At 42.9% G+C, this 18869-nt stretch overlaps 2 protein-coding genes across 2 annotated transcripts in view; one reads left to right on the top strand and one right to left on the bottom strand.

Moving 5' to 3' along the window:
• Nucleotides 1-18869, bottom strand: part of T265_08457 (hypothetical protein) — a gene marked incomplete at both ends in the record, with an annotated part of 134808 nt that overhangs the window by 29296 nt on the left and 86643 nt on the right. Inside the window, 8 exons of the mRNA XM_009174264.1 lie at nt 639-1090; nt 2354-2866; nt 5425-5888; nt 8001-8342; nt 11042-11254; nt 13462-13574; nt 15082-15217; nt 16605-17006. Coding sequence (XP_009172528.1) covers nt 639-1090; nt 2354-2866; nt 5425-5888; nt 8001-8342; nt 11042-11254; nt 13462-13574; nt 15082-15217; nt 16605-17006 — 2635 coding nt within the window. The remainder of the gene's footprint in view (nt 1-638; nt 1091-2353; nt 2867-5424; nt 5889-8000; nt 8343-11041; nt 11255-13461; nt 13575-15081; nt 15218-16604; nt 17007-18869) is intronic.
• Nucleotides 1-18869, top strand: part of T265_08458 (hypothetical protein) — a gene marked incomplete at both ends in the record, with an annotated part of 70167 nt that overhangs the window by 26864 nt on the left and 24434 nt on the right. Inside the window, one exon of the mRNA XM_009174265.1 lies at nt 8712-8845. Coding sequence (XP_009172529.1) covers nt 8712-8845 — 134 coding nt within the window. The remainder of the gene's footprint in view (nt 1-8711; nt 8846-18869) is intronic.

Here is an 18869-nt window from a genome sequence, read left to right as displayed (position 1 = left end):
TGTTCTAGAATCATTCTAGTGTGGGATTGTCGACATACTGCACGAAGTCTTTGTAACCCTACCTGTCGTTTCCTGCTTACTTTGACTCTGCTAAGATAGGTACCGGAAACTCAAAATTCATTTTGCTAAAACCCAGACTACTGTTAAACTAAGTAGTTTCTACAACCTAACATAAGCACACTACATCCTCCGTATGACGATGCTAATTATATTAGGACAGTAAAAGAGTAGGAATTTTGTCTGTCCGTCTGTATATCTGTCTGTCTGCCTGTCTGTCTGTCTTTCTGCCTGTCTGTCTGTCTGTTTGTTTGTTTGTTTATTTGTTTGTCTGTCTGTCTGTCTGTCTGTCTGTCTGTCTGTCTGTCTGTCTGTCTGTCTGTCTGTCTGTCTGTCTATCTGTCTGTCTGTCTGTCACACAAGACTATAGCAAACAATAATAAACAATAAATTGCTTGGTTTTCAAAAAGTAGTGATAGAAACGAAGTTGGGTTTTGGTCAGTGCTCCGGATGTGGATATATGCTAAAAATGTCAGTCATTTGGTAACTTACAGAAAACCACAGGACAACCTCGTAAACGTTCACCATAGATCACAACAGCAAAGAATGAAAGGCCATCCCAGTCGAAATTAGAAGCTTACCCCCTTCCGACTGTGGACTGGGAAGATATTTGTCATTTGTAGGTTGCGATGCTATGGCAACAAACGTCTGGCCGTTGGGGTTGTTCAGCTGCCATAGGACTTGGGGTTGACCTTGATAAGTTGCGAATCCCTCAAACAGCACGTACGTTTTCGTAGCTATAAATTTCCCAGCAATCACATCCAGGGCAGTAACCAACTGGGCTTCCACACCAATTACTATATCCTTCTTGGATGGAAGCAGAGATGGGGATCCTTGAGGTGCTGCAAAATGTGGCTGTGATGGGACTCGGGCACCTGATGTGAGCGTTGTCGACCCTCTTGGAGTATAAAGTGACAGCGAGGGTTTGTGCAAAGAAGAGATACCTGACTCCGAGCTTACGTCTGAATCCCGTTTGAGGCGTTCAGAGTCTAACAAGTCGGGTGGCAACTCGAAGACAGCATGCCTGCGAGTCCTAGGTATGAAGCAAACACACAGGAAATTAAGGATTTTCTTGTCGATTATTCCATGTGCAGTGGAGGCTCTATTGACCTGGTTTCTTCGAATCATAAATACGTAAAGTGTACCAAATGCAAAGTTACTGAAACCTCGGAGTACTTTTTTCCTCCATCTCATCCGAAAAATTTTCTTAGGAAGCTGGAAATTGAAATTGGTAAGATAGACATTCCTAGCATTTGGGAGTTCCCAGGCGGGAACTGATAAAGATCAGACCAAGAAAACTTGGATATGGAGATAGTAAATATAGAAACAGTATGCATTTAGTCCTAAAGAGCAATCCTCTAAGCTTTTCAGCTTCACTGAATCACGATTGATCCTGCCACATCCAGTTGTCTGCTTCCAAGCAAGACAGGATAAGTGGTGGATTACTTTTCAGGACCAACAACATTGTGACCTTCAAATCCGTGACGTAGCGGCTCGGTGCTCACCAGGTTCTCCACGAATATCGTAAAAATTTGGGGAAATTCACTTCTCTGCTACCAACTAGTCAGGTTTAAGGTACAGGCTGAAAAAATATGTCTTTATGGTTCGGGTACGCCATGCATGCAGTTATAATTGGGAGCGGCGTGGTGCTTGGATAAGAGGAGAAAATTGTTTAGCAAAGTGACACGGTGGGTTATACATCATCCGTCTGATCAGCCAGAATGAAACATGCACTGGACTGCTTTTCCCGGATTAAAGACCCATTCTACTTTTATGATTATGGAATTATTTCAAGGTACTCCGCTTCAGTTGCACTGCACGCTGAGAATTCGATTACGAATTTCGATGTGAATGCCATGCTAGGCTAACGAGTTACTTGGAGTTTTGCTGCATGGGGATATTTTGTGCCAATCATTTTTAACTCGATCAGGGGATGTAGCAGTTTACAACTAATTCCGTTGAGGATTCGTCTATAGTAAAATCACCTTCCGCCTGATCGAATGTCTCAGTTAAATGCATTTGCTTCTGAATTGTCGATTGCAATGTCCACAATTAGTGTTTGACTTAAAGATTTGCAGTCAAACTAGGATTGGATATGGTGTATAATTCGGAATTTTTAAGGTCAAAGCACACCGTAGTGGAATAACAAGATCCGATCAACGCTTTGGTTACCATGAGCAACCTTTTCAGGGCCTTCCAAGATCGAGTGGTAGTGTGACTTGTTGAAATGACTGATCAGCGATAAACAAACTCTAAATGATCAAATGAAAACCAACTTGTATCCCATATAGCTTACTCTTTACGAATTGCTTGCGCTTGAAAATCTTCGGACACTTTTGCACGATTCGTAACAGACTCGACTGACTGTAGTTCCGAGCCTGGAGTGTAATCTTCGGACAGTCTTGTAGTGCTAAGTGCTTCCCAGTCTTCTTCACCAACTTCGTCGTCCCCTCTAGAGACCTTAGAAGCATACTGAGCCAAAATGTGGTTCAGCCGTCGTTGAACTGAAATGGCACGCATCACTTTGTTCCACTGATCTGGAGAATGTAAATGCTTCTCACACAGCTCGTCCACCGCTCCTGTTGTTGACGAATTAATTAATTCGGAATCATCGCAACTTATTTCCACGGCCACAATAGAGGTTCTGGATAGTCGTTTTCCACGTGTCAACAGTTCTTCTATGCTCAACCCGTCGCGTGCTGAGCTAGCGCTAAGATGTGGGTCGAAGTAAACATTTGGTTCCAATTTCGGGCGAACACGACACGAGGTTTCCAGTTGGGCCAAGCGCCAATGGCTTATTGTACCGAATCTGTAAATACATACAGCGCATACAATTCCGATGATAATGCTAGATCTTCACATGTTAATTATTTTCTTCCGGAGTGGTGTTTTATCTTTCACTTCATCGATCGAAACGACACCAAGACTAAAGCAAAGGGAGATATCTTGAGACCTCAAATGATAATGAATAATGTATAAAATGATCTTAGCACTAAACGGAAATGTAGAACTGCATAAAACTCTGTACGCATAAAGTTTCAGTCACACTTCAACAGGTGTCCATGCGATATGGTTTGACTAGGTCGCTTAGAAGCAAGCGGATTCACAAAAACCAAAAAGTTCGGTCACGTAAGGCGAATGACGCAACTGGTTAGAATAGCCATTGTGAGTAAATCAGTTGGTGTGGCCCAAGAAGAACACATTGTCTTGCAGGGGTTCCATGTTCGCACTCACCCTTCTGTTGAAGGTGAGGATTGTGGATTGAAGGTGGCAAGTGATGAACTGATGTTCAGAAGACTGTGCTCAGCAGTTCAGACGTTCTTTGATGCTGGAAATCAGAGAGCTATTCCAGCCCCTGAGAGTTTTGCTGACAATAGCTTTGAAGGACCAGCCGAATGAATCAAGTGGAACAGTCTGCGGACGTTTCAAGTGTTTTTCACACACTCCATTTCTTCGACTCTTCTGGTTCACTAAGCTTCTCGGTCTGCACGGCCACTCAGTTTTATCTTGTGTCAGATGATAGGCCTAGTTTAGTTTTGGTTACGCCCTAGAGGATTCTATCGCAGGGGCTCTAGAAGAGTCACAGTTCTATCAGAGATTCAATGTCTGGATGAGGGTTGCCGAGTTGTACCGCAGACGGAAGTTGCGGCTTTGAGTAGTACTGTAGCAGTTACCATCAATTTGTCAAGCGTTTGAGGAGTCATTTCTAACAGGTTCCTTTGATTTCTGGGTTCACCTGCTTCTTGATGTCTAAGCGAGGTGTGTGCGTTCTGCCTAGGTCTGAAAAGCGTAATGAAAAATAGCATCACACAAGTTCATTATCGGAATCCATGATGACATTCCGAAGGAGCGACAGGCAGTGATCAATCCTCGCCACCGCTAACTGACGGTGATGTGGTCTGTTTGGATTCGGGATAGTTCGTCTGTGGCCATCGCGTGATCGAAATCGGCACTGCAACGGCACACATCTAAAGTGGACAATTTCCGTTGTCCGTATGTCTCGTATCCAACCAAAGACGATCATCCGATTGGGCCTCAGCAGCGTCTGGGTGTCCGTTCCCCCACCAACCACAGCGATGTTCGAGCTTTTAGCTCGACGTAAAATAGCATCTAGGACGTCATAGGAAATTGAACAGATTCAGACCTACGTTCGTTTGGGGCGATGGACCTCACACAGACGACACAAACCTCACAGACTCTCACAGACGTTACAAAACGAACCTCTTAGAGGCCAATACCAACGGAAATCCTATCAAGTAGAGATGCCGCATCACCAGAGGTGCGCAGCCGAAACCTGGAAGAGAGCAAGGGGCCAATGAGTTCACTCACAGTACTTACGCCCTCTATCCTTGTTTCTAACGGACAGTATGGATAAATGCAGATGGAATCCGGCTTAAGAGCAAGAGCCACTTTTTGTCCTGTGTGCTTCATTCTGCAAAAATTAAGGACAGTCTAAAAAAACACATTCAAATCGCTTAGGATTGTTACTGAAGCTGAACACAGATGCTTCAGCTAAGCGAAACGCATGGCGAATAAGGCGGTCAGTCCTTGTGCTAGAATCTGCAGGGAGAGTTCATATTTGTGTGGGCTACCGTAAAAGTTGGAATGCGTAAACTTGTGAAAGGGGAGGCATTAACAGTAGCATGTTTTCGCCTACCATCCCTGCTGTATGCAACAAGTAAGGTAGCCCATGCGACAGCCGATATTGTATGGAAGAACTTTTGGTTGAAGGTGTCATGGTTGTACTTGGGCTGGGATACTACCAGGGCATCCAGATATAGACATGGGGACAATTAAGGTACTCGACCAAAGCTTTGGGACAGAAGCCTGACCGCAGGGCTGCAAAAATGTGGCGGAAAACAGACGTCCATTGCAATTATTCACAGAACGATTCGGCATCCATTTTTCAATCCCAAGCCTGCGGGGCCGGGAAACTGTGTTCACTAGACTTTTAACCATTAACTAACCTGCTATGAGAGACTCAGTGGATGTCACACGGAATAGCCCTGATACAGCTCAGTGGATCGCGAATACACGTAAGACATCACATCAGCATAGGTCCAGTCTATTTGTGACGGCATATGTAAGCAAAGTATTTTCTCCCGATGCCAAACATCTTTTAAGTTTGGAGGAGTCTGTTTTACAGTCTACTACGGATCTCATCTCTCTGGGACTCATCAGACAATTGAATGTGTTAGGATGGAGAATGAAGTGATAGTTATGCGGATCTAAAGAGAATCACCAAAGAGGACGACCTAGAGTATGCTAAGTTTGAGATAATTAATAGTTAATTACAGGCATGTGAGGCTCGTTTGTTAGGTTCCTTTTATTCCTAAACTTCACCATCCCACATGTTTATGAACTCACCCTGTGAACCATGGTGAATAAGGAGAAACGCAAGTAAGCTGATAGAGAATTGATAGCCATTTCGAATAGTTCACTCGACAGTCGTCAGAAGGCAGGTTATACGTCTGCTCTTTGAGTGATTCGATTTCCCACAAAGATGAGCTCCTTTCTCCCCATCTTCCAGACAAAGCCACTAGCTTGTGTCTGAATCCAGGCGAGACAGAATCAGTTTGATCACCCAGAGAACTTTCTGTAGTTGACGCACTGGCATTCTCGGACTTGTACCGCGAGTCAGGTGTTTGGGTTTTGTATTCACAAACCACGGGCAAATTTTGTGACAATTCCATTGCTAACTTGTCTTCGCTGAAGCGTCGATAGCGCCGAGATTTAATGAGCTCATCGTTTGCCAGTGCACACAGAATGGTCTGTTCAGATATGATATTCATGATGTACTGTGTTGTATACGCTTCGACAACTGGTCTAAGCTGTGAGGGATTGAAAATAGCATATTATCAGTTAAGTTTGAGAAGGAACCAGTGGTTAATCAAAGCAATGCATCAGTTACTCATAATGATTAGGCCTCACCTGAGACTTTGAAAGCTCTGGCTCAGCCTAGCTTGGTAATTCGCCTGCAGATGTTTCGTTACCATAGGAGAAGACATCACCAGTACGCAGTCGATGATATCTCCTGGTATGGTGACGAAAGTTTGCAAGTAGTGGTTAATCAAAGCAATGCATCAGTTACTCATAATGATTAGGCCTCACCTGAGACTTTGAAAGCTCTGGCTCAGCCTAGCTTGGTAATTCGCCTGCAGATGTTTCGTTACCATAGGAGAAGACATCACCAGTACGCAGTCGATGATATCTCCTGGTATGGTGACGAAACGTTTGCAAGTCATTTGCCAAGCCCGGCGAACAGGTCAACAGCCACCTGATCAACCAACCAATATACTCACCCGAACTACCAATGTTTCCACCATATTGGCTTCTCAAATGGGAATCCTAACTGTAAGCCATCGATCTGGACGTTGTAATATATTTACTCAGAAGAATTTCAATCCCATACCCTTAGCTGATCAGTTGATGCCTTTTTCTCGATGGGACCAAACTAACACATCACTATCATTGTCACCTGTAATAACCGCGTACTTGTTGTACAATGGTTGTAGCTGCCACTGTTTCGTTCACCGATGATTCGGAGAGGTGGGGTGCGCATTGGAGGCGGGAGTTGATAAATTAATGCGTAAATACGGCACTGAATGTGGACTGTTAAGTGAGGGGATTGGGAAGAGAGCTATGCATTGAAGACAATAGCTTGGATGCATGATCGCCATTGAGGGCGCGACTAGGCCATGTCTGACAATATCTCTAACCATTGATACGGCCCGCCTCGGGGTCCCCATCCAGGAAGAAGGCAATGACCAGCGCAGCTGAGTTTGCTGGTACTGGCTTTTATACTTTGTTCCCAAGTAACTGTTTGACCGCCTCTGGCTCTTTTCCACCCTTCAAGTGGTTTTGCAGAAAGAGCCTTTCGTGGAAGTCGGTCGACTAGCATACGCAACACGTGGCCAAGCCAGCGCAACCTACGCAGTGTGGTCAGTTCATCTATCGATGGTGAGTTATTTCTCCCGAATATCATTCGACGTACTTCAGAATCGCTGAGGTTTGGTGTTTCCACCAAAACATCACTATGCTGAAACTTGCATTCAATTGGGTAAATAAAAAAGTGGATAAAATAAAAAAAAGTTTTGGCCGAAGTCCTCATTTTCGCATGACTTGTCTGTTTATGCAGTAGAAGTAGCGGTACATAGGTATGCCAAATTACTGCCTCACCACACTGCGCCTGAAAATACCTGAATAAATTATGTCTCAGAAATAAAACTGTCATTTTACGCATACCGTATGGTATGTTCCGTTGAGTTGTATACGAAAGTCTTAGATTCACAGTCTTTGTATTAGGAGTTGCAATCTGCACTACGGTTGAATATATCACGTTAGTCTCCATTGAAACTTACCGTCTGCTTACAGTTTTTCCAGATTAAGCTTATTCTATGATGAATTTTTGCGCGGTTAAATCAAGATCCACACCAACAACCTTTATGGTTACCACGTTCTGGAAGATTCTTATTTTGGTAGCAAAGAAGAAGTTTCTCAAATCTCCGGTAGCAACCTTCCGAAACGGCAGTTCGTTAATCATCACCTCTATCTTTTTAACATGAAGAGTCAAGGTAGACGATATGCGGGAATATATTCTGCATCACTAATATCATATTTACTGCTGCTATCAGCAGCGGCACCACCTGAGCAGCGGTTATTACCTATAGGCTTTAGCTCTGATTGCATTCCAATCCCAGAATCCATAATCTCGGGCAGTCGGGTATCTCCATTCAAAGTAACCGTTTAGAATCAACCTAACGGAACAGAACATCATCTGATCTGTATGGTACCTAGTCTTGAAAATGTTAGCACTTATCACACACGTCATGTTTTCTCATCCCTTCCAATAAAAGCATTTAAGAATTGCCAGTCGCATGATAAAATTACTGGAGTTTGCCGAAATAAATATACGGTGACCGAAACTCGATTAACCTTCTTACCCGATTTTCAATGTATTCCGTCCATTCTTCTTCGTGCTCTTTTTTATAAGATTGAATTCTGTTACAAAGGTCAAAACCTTCGATACAATACTGACAAAATCCGTCGGGTAAACAGAGAACTTCTCCGAAATTTTTTAACAACGTATATAAGACTGGAGCCGCACTTGTGAGCGTTAGGTCATCCGGACAACCTGAAGGTGTTACTTCAGTATTTTCCGATTCTAACTGACGCCCACTGTTCTTCAAGTCCTCTCTGGCTGCTGCTTTGACCAGTACTTCCAAGTCACTCAGGCGTGCCCAGTAATCGATGGTGTGATTCAAGCGATAGAGGATGAATCCAAGCTGATAGATTTTTTCATGAAAAAGGAGAAAAATGCTGGACGTATAAATTGACAGTTCTCGTTGATTAATTATATATATATGGGCTGAGTGTAGCATACTTAGCATTTGCCGATGTAGTTTAAATCGGAGAAATACGAGGAAGCAACTGAAGTATTTTCCAAATAGTTACCAGAACAACTACGTACTACACGAATTATTACACCTAATATGACGTTAGTTACTTTGGTGCATATGACCTCAGAATGAAAAATACCCGTCGCACATCCGACATTACATGAGAACAGGTTTTTGAATTTTCACAGTACTGTTTAGTACCTTTCTTTAGACGTAGCAAGATAGAATGCCTCCATATCTTACTTGTCTACACAGCGCTTTACCACAGTCCAACCATTCCTAGCAAATCCCGAGAAGTTTCTGACGAGACAATCGCAAAGAATGTGGAGCAGATTAGTGCCACTCCTACACTGGCACTCAAAGCTGAGCATCACCAAATGCAGAATTCGGTGAGACTTNAATTCCACCTCTTTCCCTGAGAGGCAAAACTTCTGCGAAATGAGATTGTCCAGGGTAACGATATTCTAGCTAAGAGTTTGGACAGCCGGGTGGCCACTTGTCACGTTGTTTCTGTGGATAAGAGAATCAAGCTGTAGTATGAGCTTCCGAGTTGAAGCTAGTCAGGTTTGATGAAAGACCCCTGATATACTGGGCTTTTTGATGTTGCAGGGCATGTTATTAATGGGACGCAAAAATGAAGAATCCGTCCTTCTAACTTTAGCAGTTCTCATGAAGAATTCGTCGGATTACATCACAATGAAGGCTTCATAGGTGCAATGATGGGGTCATCCATTTATTGTTTCTGAAGTTCATAGAGGCACTATAATGAATGGACCGGGAGTAAAGGCCTGGGTAAGTGAGTCTGTGCACGCGACCAAAAAGCTGCACCTACACTCTTGGTTTACCGGCATACAAGACGAATATAAAGGTTTAAATAACTGCCGTGAACATTCGACCAGGCCCGCCTCATCCAATTAATGTGGAATGGAATGAAATAGATTCCACCGTTTTAAAGTCTGCCCGTGAAACCGAATTTAAAAATTTGTACGAATTTTCCTGCGAAAGCCTGAAAATGGCTTCTTCTCACGACTTATTCAATAGTTCTGATATATCCTCATTACTGATATTTCTGGTAAATCTGATATATCCCCCATCATTACTGTTTGGAGTCTGCTTCTAAACCAACAGACCTCGTAGAGCACAGAGTGCGACAGAGGTTTTTTCCAGGATAGGTGGAAAGGTTAACATGAAAATTAAAATCCTGAAGAAAGTTCGACATAGGCTGCTGAGTGTTGTTTTGAAATACTCTAAAGCGCAATAGAACCCCATCTTGTTACAAAATATTCAATCACAGAGGGTGATAAAACTCGTCTTGGGGTTAAAAGCTGAGTCTGACGTCGAACTTGAATGCCATCGTTTGGAACAGCTTTCTCAACCAAGGACTAGGCACAACTATTAAATAAAGACACTGCAGTTGACTGCAGGAAGTGTGCGACAACCTACTTTATAGTAATCAGCCACTTTTAGGTGACACTTTCCAACTAGTTCCGCAATTCCCTAATGTAGGTGAGCTTCACAATACTTAGTCGCAAGCTGGGTGAGTTTCATCTCCTCTAATTAAAAAACTATTGATTTTCCAATGGGCTACACGTCAAGTTTATTCTTGTTACAGTCAACTAATTTAGGATGATATCCACACACAAGACACGATGATTTTATTCTCTCCAATAAAGCACTCCAAGAATATGTTACACAGCATTGGCGCACTTGAAATTGATTGCTTAGCTAATAACCCAGGTAAGCCTTGAAATGATTTTGCGTTTCACGTCTGGACGGGAAATACTTGAAAGGAAACCTTCATGCACTCCACATAACCACCATTTTTGCCTGCCTATCCAAAGCCAGTGGACAGACCCTCCACCTTGAGTGATCAGAGTGTACAAACTATAATGTCGGGTGGCGTTTATCTAAAGGTAGGCTTTATGGGGGTCTCCCATCTACTCTGATCGGTGAGAAGAACGGACCCTTTGTTGAGGTGGTTCTAAGTTGGGAGCATTTCGCGTGTGGTTGTCATTGCTTGCAGTCCAGCCTACAACTATTAAACAGTTACTGAAAACTCGTCGGAAATATCTGTTTCCTATTTTTGTTAGGATTTCATGAGCTTCATTTCTCCTGTCTCTGAATGCAAAGCAACACGGAACGACGCTAGGCAGTTTGAAGAGGCGAGCCAGGTCACAGCTAGTTATCAACGATCTGGTCGGTTATACTGCAGGATTTACTCGTGTATGTTTAAGTAAGTCGAAGTTGCCGGTTGATCGGAATGGCAGTTCAGTACACTCGAGTAATCCAGCGTCACTACCGTTGCCAGATGCAAAATCAGCTACGTGCTTGATATGGGGTTCAGAAGGTGACCCATTTTCAGTCAGGGCCTGAGGTTTCCTGTTGCAGTCACATCGTCCACAGTGTCAAACCACATGCGCTGACATCCAATGGGTACCAAGACTACAAGGTTTAATGTCACACGCAATGTTATCGGCACAGTCGAGGGAAAAACAGATTAATATCGGCTCATTCGGTAGGATTGAATTCGAACCCAGGTGCCCGGCTTATGCACAGTATTCACAAAATGAAGGTTGATTCATTACCTTCTGGAAGGTCATCCTATCAGGATATCGATCTATAATGTAGTGTAGTCGAGTTAGGGCATTGGGGAGAATATTGATGCACTTGAATGATGTTCCTTCGTTGATCCACATCAATAGTAAATGCAGCACGAGGACCTCCATGTCTTCCCACGGTTTCTTCGCTTCCCAAACCTCCAAGGTTTCCTGTGTCAGTTGTATAATCGTGTCCAAAAGCTGATGAAAAATGAACAAAGGTTGTTTACTGTCTTGACACATGTTGAGCTTTTGAGATTCGACTGGTTAGAAAAAAAGGGCTTGTCTAATGCTGGAACATTGCAGAGCAACATAGTCCTACGGCACCCTAATCACTTTGCTACAAAATCCGACTGGAAAGACTCGGTGACATAAAGTTTCGAAGCATATTACGCGTCCTGCATCAAAGTCTGCGGCATTGGTTCTGGTCTTGAAAGCCCGTTGCAGAGGCAGGTTGATGGATTGCTCAGTCAACGCTGGATCTCCAAACACCACTTAGCATTTTACTGGGATGTAGAAAGTATCAAACACGAGGAATGTTGTGCACAAATTTGAGAAAAAATGGCTACATATGTTGATTAAGTGCAAAGAAATAACGCAAATGGGCGGTCTGCTTTTCTTACTGCTTAATGTAGGTTCATGCGTCCATCCTCACCAGCTTACAACCTCTGGGGTTACTCCTGCAGAAGCATTTTGTGGGTCACAGAGAGCACTACGTAGTTTTTACTCCATGCGACTTCTGAACTTTTAGTTTTAAAGCAAACCGATACAAATTTTCAAGTGGCCTGGCGACATTTTACACTGCAAAGTCCACAAGTTCATCCGTCATATAATGAAGCGCTCAGATTTTCGCAGTCAGTGACTTTTCGTGATTTCGGAACAAAATAATGTATGGGGGAAATCTATGGGGAACCTAAAACATTCCAAATGGTTCATTCAACATGTCTGAGCTCCATAACGACCGGATTAAGCGCTGGTGTGGACATCCTTTGTTTCAAAACCACCAATTGCCGGTGCTTTGCTGGTACTCGATGGACAGATATTCCACACTGAAGTATCACGGATGGTCTGAGTTGCATGTTGAGCGAATAATTGGCATGGATAAAGTGACGTACACATGCTGATATAATTCAGCGCTGCTGGTTGCTCAGAACAGATGTTTCAGTTGTGTTTGCTGTACTTGCTCATCGTACGCTCACTATGTTGAACTTGAGGAGACAAAATACGCCGCTAGTACAAAGCGTAATTAATAAAATCCGCTGAGCTGAACTGCACAGCGTTGCAACCTACAATAACAGCAAAGGCTGCATGTGACTAGTTGGAACCAATCTGGTTACAACTGTCTCCTTCAGTAGCGATCGGGTAAAGAGGCTTGCTTCGCGGTGTGAATTAACACTTATCAGGTTCGGGTCACGACTCAAGGAGATATTCCATTGTGCACACTTGAACAAAACCGTTTCATCCCTTTTACACCAGATTATTTTTCACTGTTGCACATCAGTTATTTATCGGTTTCTAGCAGAATTCGGACTTGTTTCTAGAACGTTTCAGCCAGTAACAAATCACTGAGGCCCAAAACCACAAAAACAGATAGCTAATGTTCGTACTTTGATAGATAAAGTTTCTTTGGTGTGTTAGCCTTATAAATAGCACAGAGTTATATATATATATATATATATATATTTAGTGGGGAGAATTGATGCTTTACTAGGTCCACATATGTGCAGTCACATTACCAGGAAGTGAGAGATTTGATAGACCCTGAGAGGCAGCTCAGTGGTTGAAGCTCTAACTTACTGACCGGAAGGTTGGTGTTTCAAACCTATCCCCACCATCTAGACTGCTCCTGTCTAGGTTTGGGCTACCTAGCAGATCTCAACCCCTGTGGTTTCCTCATGTGACATGACAGCTTGCACTGAAAGGGTGTTACATCTGAACCAGAGGAGAGGTCCAAGTACTGTCATTTCTACACGGAGCAACATCTGATGTATGACACCCTGTAATTAAAGATTTAACCTACTGAAGTGGTAGTCTTGCGATGCCTCTGATTAATGATGAGTGAGTGCTTCCTTTAAGCAACATAGTAGCAAAACAGTTATCTGACGATGTCATTCGAATACCTCTTAATATGCATCGAGAACGCGACAAGCTCTATTTATTATCAGTTGATTAAGACGACCTCGGAACTTACTGTATCGAACTCAATGGCCTTGCAGTGCAGCTTCTGAGGAGACGCACATTTTGATTGTCCAAACAAATCGAGTTTTCATCCACTAACCAAATAGTTTCAGCTCGGTTAGCCAGGTACTAACTCACCTAAGCAAGCCTTACAATACTCCATTGTTTACAGACACTTTCCAAATTCCACAAGTTCATATGAAGTCGTTTTTCAGTTGACAAGAACTTACCTCAACACTATAATCGTCATCCATTGACTTCGGCCGACTGCACGTTAAATCGACTACCAACCGCATAAGAGGAAACACGAAAGCACGAATGGTTTCGTTTTCTCCAGATAGGGCTGAAAAAGTAAGCCAGAGAGGGAACATTTCTCGCCAGCAGGACACAACGATTGTTGTCTACAGTGAGATGTTTTCGGCAAAAACAGAGTAGATACAATGCCGAACAGACGTTGGTTCGTTATTCATCAATGTACCTATGTGCGAGGCAGTTGACTTCTTATGTGATTTTATCTCCCGACATAATATAAACCTATGGCTCCCTGCTGAGCTTGGAGAATCTAATCTATTTACCTTCACACATCCCACGAGTTCTCCTGAAGCTGCGAAGACACCTTGGTAGAATAGATAGAATACACAGTAGAACGTTCAGCAGAAAAAATTTCCAAAATGTAGACATTGGTCATTGGGTTGACCCAATCAATCTCTTTACAATCATGTTGCGCAACACAAACCCGAGGGTTCTGGCGATAAAAGAAGTACTGCTGATCAAATCAAACCAGGCCAGTGTACATGCGCAAAAACATTTAGAGTGATTGATTTGTTTACTATCACAAGCATTCATTCAGTTATCTGCTGGCCACACTGGTCGAACATGAGGCAGCTGTCAAACCATATATTCCAGCGTCTACCTTCCGTAGTATTGACACGACAGTGGTGCAAGGTAACTAGTCCTGTTTTGGACAGTCTGTTTGACATAAGATACAAACCAGATGTTCCAACCTTGCTTAAACCACCTTGAAAAGCATAAATTAGGATACCGCAGCTTCAAATAAATGACTTTTCTCTAGTGTGGTTGCAATTGGTCCACACTTTGTATACAGAAGCTACTTGTGTACAGGAAAACTCTTGATTGGCCGGACAATAATTTACCGATATCCTGTGACCAACCGAATTCCTGCCAACTTTATCAGCTATTTTGATCAGTTTAGTTCCTTCCACATATGCGTATATATATATATATATATATATATATATATTTGATCCGGAGAAAGAGCTATCGAAAGGGTCACCGTTATCCTGCTGGTTCCGTGCCTTATTGGCAATGGGACTATTCCAGACCATCATAACGACTGCAAGCTGCTGAGATGTCATTTTAGGCCGGAACAGTGGCTTGACACAGGCTTTGGAAGACGAGCTTAGCTTGCGATCCTGCAGTGGATTAAATCAATATTGCAACAGCTGCGTGGAATAACTGGTTTCCGTAGATTTAGTATGTAGGTTCTATCGGTATGCAGTGCACATTTTTGGTGCTGTTTACATTTCTCTTCTTAGCAGTTTGATTCAAATCCACAGATGGGTCTTATGTCTGATGAGTTCTATTCACTGGGAAAGCCGTATTATACGACCTGAAAACGGTAATATAGCTAGAGTAATGTTCTCAATAAGACGTAAAATTGTTTGCTGACTTGTTGGTAGTTGACTTGCAAGTCAATTTCCAACTCAGTGAACAGATTGATGAACAGCCAACAGACTCATCCGAGTTCCCAATATTCTGGCACATTACCAACAAGGCTTAAAGTATCTTGGTACTAAAATCAGTTCTTGTGGTGCTACTATCATACTTACGCAATAATGCGCCGACTCCCTGTTGCACAGAGTTCAAAATCATTCGTAGAAATCGCTGGATCATCCAGAAATATGGCTTGACCATTTCCCATGTTTGATTGGTGTCACGGAGGAAAGCTATTGCTTGTTCATAAGTCTAAAGTGCACATAAAATTCGAGAAGACAAGTGACCAGACAAGCGGCCATCATGCAAGATTAAGGTGAGTGAAGTGGTTTTAAAATGGTTAACCAGACTGCGTAAACGGCTTATGGTTCATCTGTTTCAACTCTGGAAATGATAGGTGAAGAGTTGCCCGCTCAACATTAGTGATTTAGACAGGTTCCAAGTGAGCCTGGTGCTGGACAAAAGGCCACGACTGATCCACGTGTTTCAAAAACTTCTGGCTCCTGTGCGTTTTGTCTTTGTTGAAGCAGTACCATAAACTAGTAGTTGATCAGGTGTTTGTTGACCTGTTCGTCGCTTGTCAGTTAGCCCGCAGGCATTTCGTCACCAATCTTGGGGACATCACTGATCCGCGCAATGTTGGTGCCTCCACGACTGGTGAAGAAACGCTTGTAGGCTGATCGTCAAGGTCAGCGAACGGAACAACGGCCACCTGATCGAACACCATTGAACGGATGTGAACCATCATCATTCCTGTACATTTTCATAATGATTAATCATTGCCGCAGACAGCGTTTCATCCAGCTTTGAGGGAGTGAAGGTTGAAAAAAGTGAGGGAAAGCTGGCCATATTAATTTCCCGCTTCCGAATCCACAGTAGTGCGGAACTCGAATGTCAGAAATCCTAAGAGTGGTGTGCGCCTGAAATTACACGCCACCTAGGTAGTTCATCACTGGGACCAAAATCTAAAAAAACGTTTGCAACGGTATTCTGTGTTGGTCGTGCTATTGCTCGCAATCAATGAATCACTGTAGGGTACTCGTCTCCACACAGAAAAAGACTCCAAAAAGTAAATGTTGTCGGAGAATACCAGCTTAGAGTTTGAACTTTGGCTTGAACGAAGCCACAAGGAGTGCGTTCAGGAACTGAGTGAAGGATATTCGAATAGGATGGCAGTCAGTACGCCCCATACTATAGATGATCCTATGAAGTATTTCAGATGTCAATATGAAACATTTGATTACACTTTCCTTCCACATGCGGTCTTGTTTAAAATTTAAGCTTAATTTATTCAACTTGTTGCAAAATTTCTGAATTTTTCTGGGACCTTTAGCATATCTTTAAAGCTCCGTTGGAAAATGGTGTCTATGATTAAAAATGTGGTTTGTTGAGGGTTGCAACTCTGAAGTTGCAGCCAGTGAAATATTCTCAAAGTAACTCTTGCACAACCGTGTCCAGATTTGTGTTTTTATAGAACGCCCTGACTGCATTAGTGGCACACGTTGAAACGAAGGTGGATGCTTCGCGTCACAATAGAACGGCGGGCGTTCTGTAGTGGGTGACTGAAAACGACCTGCAGTTAACACCAAAGCATTTTAATATTTTTCTATCAACTCAAACATACAGAAACAGGACTTACAGCCCACGGGTCTGGAAGTTGCGTCAAAAATCTGGACAAGCGTCGGTCAACTTCATGAGCCTGCCAGATTATTTTGTGCATTGCCAGCAATACAAGCTCAGCCAACATGGTAGACTGCATCGCATCCCTGGTCAACAAAGGCTGCGAGTCAGCCACGGGTGTGACGCACTCACCGGAGTAAGCTGCACCTTCAGAAAACGAGTCCTCTGGACGTATGTCACGATGAAGGCTGTTTGACTGACTAGTCAAGCGCATTCTGGTTAACGGCGGAGACATAACCTGCTCCATCAAACCTGACGAACCAATTCGTCGGTAAAAATGTCGAGAATGAAACCTTTCGGAGACTTCCTTAGCATTCGGCTGATCAGAGGGTTCATCATCAAGTTGAGTATTTGCTGTGTCCTTTGCAAACAAATAAAATGGAACAACGCCTGCTATAGCCCTGGAAAAACGTTGAAAACTCACCCTATTCTTGTTGGTAATGAAAAGATTGACGTTTAAATTCCAAACCGGGAAAGCGAGAAAATACTTGATTCGTATCAGCGACTACGGTGGGCTTTTGAAATCGACCGTGTGGTTCGACCATGGTGAAAATTTTACACGAAGTGCTATTTATGATCGAAGCGAACCGAACTTTGTGGTTACCGCTTGAATTTAATGTCGGTATGCTCACATACAGTCTCTATGGGATCTCTGCTTTCATAACTAATTAATATAGCCAAAGTAGAGCAGACTGCTGAAACACCGTCTTCTGAAACAATCTGGAAGGAGCTAAACGGCATCAGCCGGATAGTGATATGCCGGAAAACTGTAAATACTGTTGATTGCATCCACTGTCTGTCTGCTGTAATTAAACGTGACTAAATTGATGTAAAGTCTGCTTCAGAAAAAGGGTTATAATATCACTACAATTCTTTAACCAGAAATTTGGTTTCACGCTGACAAACGCAAAGGTGTTTGTTGGCTAGAAGGTCATGACATTTTGGTTTGGTTGTCCCGTCAAGCTTTGTTTTCGCGTTTTTCGGCAATCGAAGAGGAAATATTGTTTGTCTGGCTTCCTCAATAAGTATCCAATTTCTTCGGGAAATTTTATGTTGAAACGAATACTCTGAGTTAGGCCTGTTGTCGTTTTGCCCTTGACAGAAAGGAACGAAAAATCCTGCGACAATTTAAGGCTCTGTTGATGCTGTTCACCTTCCAGGATGGGGTACATCTCAGCTAGAGACACCGATCCATATAGTGGCGTTTATGCTATCAGTTCGTATCCAGACCGTCTGAGTGAATGTTGGAGGTGTAGAGACCTCGGGTGTTTGTCGTAGGTTAACTGTAGGTCCCCTCTCTGTCCCATATTTTCTTCCTTCTATTATAAGTTGACAGGGTTGTATAGTAGCGAAGCACCAGAGTTCTATTTTGGTTTTCTTGTTCACAATAATGTCAGTATTTATGGAAAATATATTGATGTGGTCAACGCTTGTTTAATCTACGTGCTAGTGAATCACATGAATCCGTAAACAATTCCTCATGTCGCATGGTCTTATCGGTCCTGAAAATTTAGCTAATAGACAAAATTTTCATTCGTATTCGTACAAACACATCTTCTACTTGGTTCTTCGGACCTCTGCATTAACAACCATTCCAATGCCGATTCAGAGGTTGCATAAACGGAATGTTCTGAATTCACTAGATTTGTTTACGAAGAAAATCAACCAACTTGAGGCTATGACTATCTATTTTTTCATATCGGAAAGTTTAATTTATTATGAGTACTTGACCAATCCGATAAACCTTTCGCTTAGCACATATAACGCAGCTGAAACGATGTGCGTTCATGGTACATCTTCAGAGTGTGCCCACCAGGGTGGGAAGCTAGAGGAAATTTTAAGACTAAAGCAGCCAATCAATATCAGAATTCCTCGCCTGTATAAGATTAGTGTTGAATGGTGTTTTGGCAACAAAACCTATCAAGAAATGTAGAACACTACCAAGCGCCTTTATGTTGACACCAGAATGTCTCAGTCCAACGACATGATTTTGACCTAATTGGACTTCGAACACACCAATTGGGTCTGTCCAGGCACCAACATATTGTGAGTTCTACGAAGTCCTCTTTCGGCTGAAGGCTTGAAATCCATGTGCCTTTAGTTTTCTGTCACCTCTGTTGCTCAGGTAGTTCGCTGGTATCCTCGTCAGGGTTCTGTTCAATCGAGGTATCTCACCTTTGGAAATACCTGACTGTCGCCAAATTTCATAAATTACACTAGAGTC

This window comes from Opisthorchis viverrini, assembly GCF_000715545.1.
Source record: "Opisthorchis viverrini unplaced genomic scaffold opera_v5_217, whole genome shotgun sequence".
Classification (NCBI taxonomy): domain Eukaryota; kingdom Metazoa; phylum Platyhelminthes; class Trematoda; order Opisthorchiida; family Opisthorchiidae; genus Opisthorchis; species Opisthorchis viverrini.
Note: the sequence above shows the minus strand (reverse complement) of the source record. Positions and strands in the feature narration are given on the sequence as shown.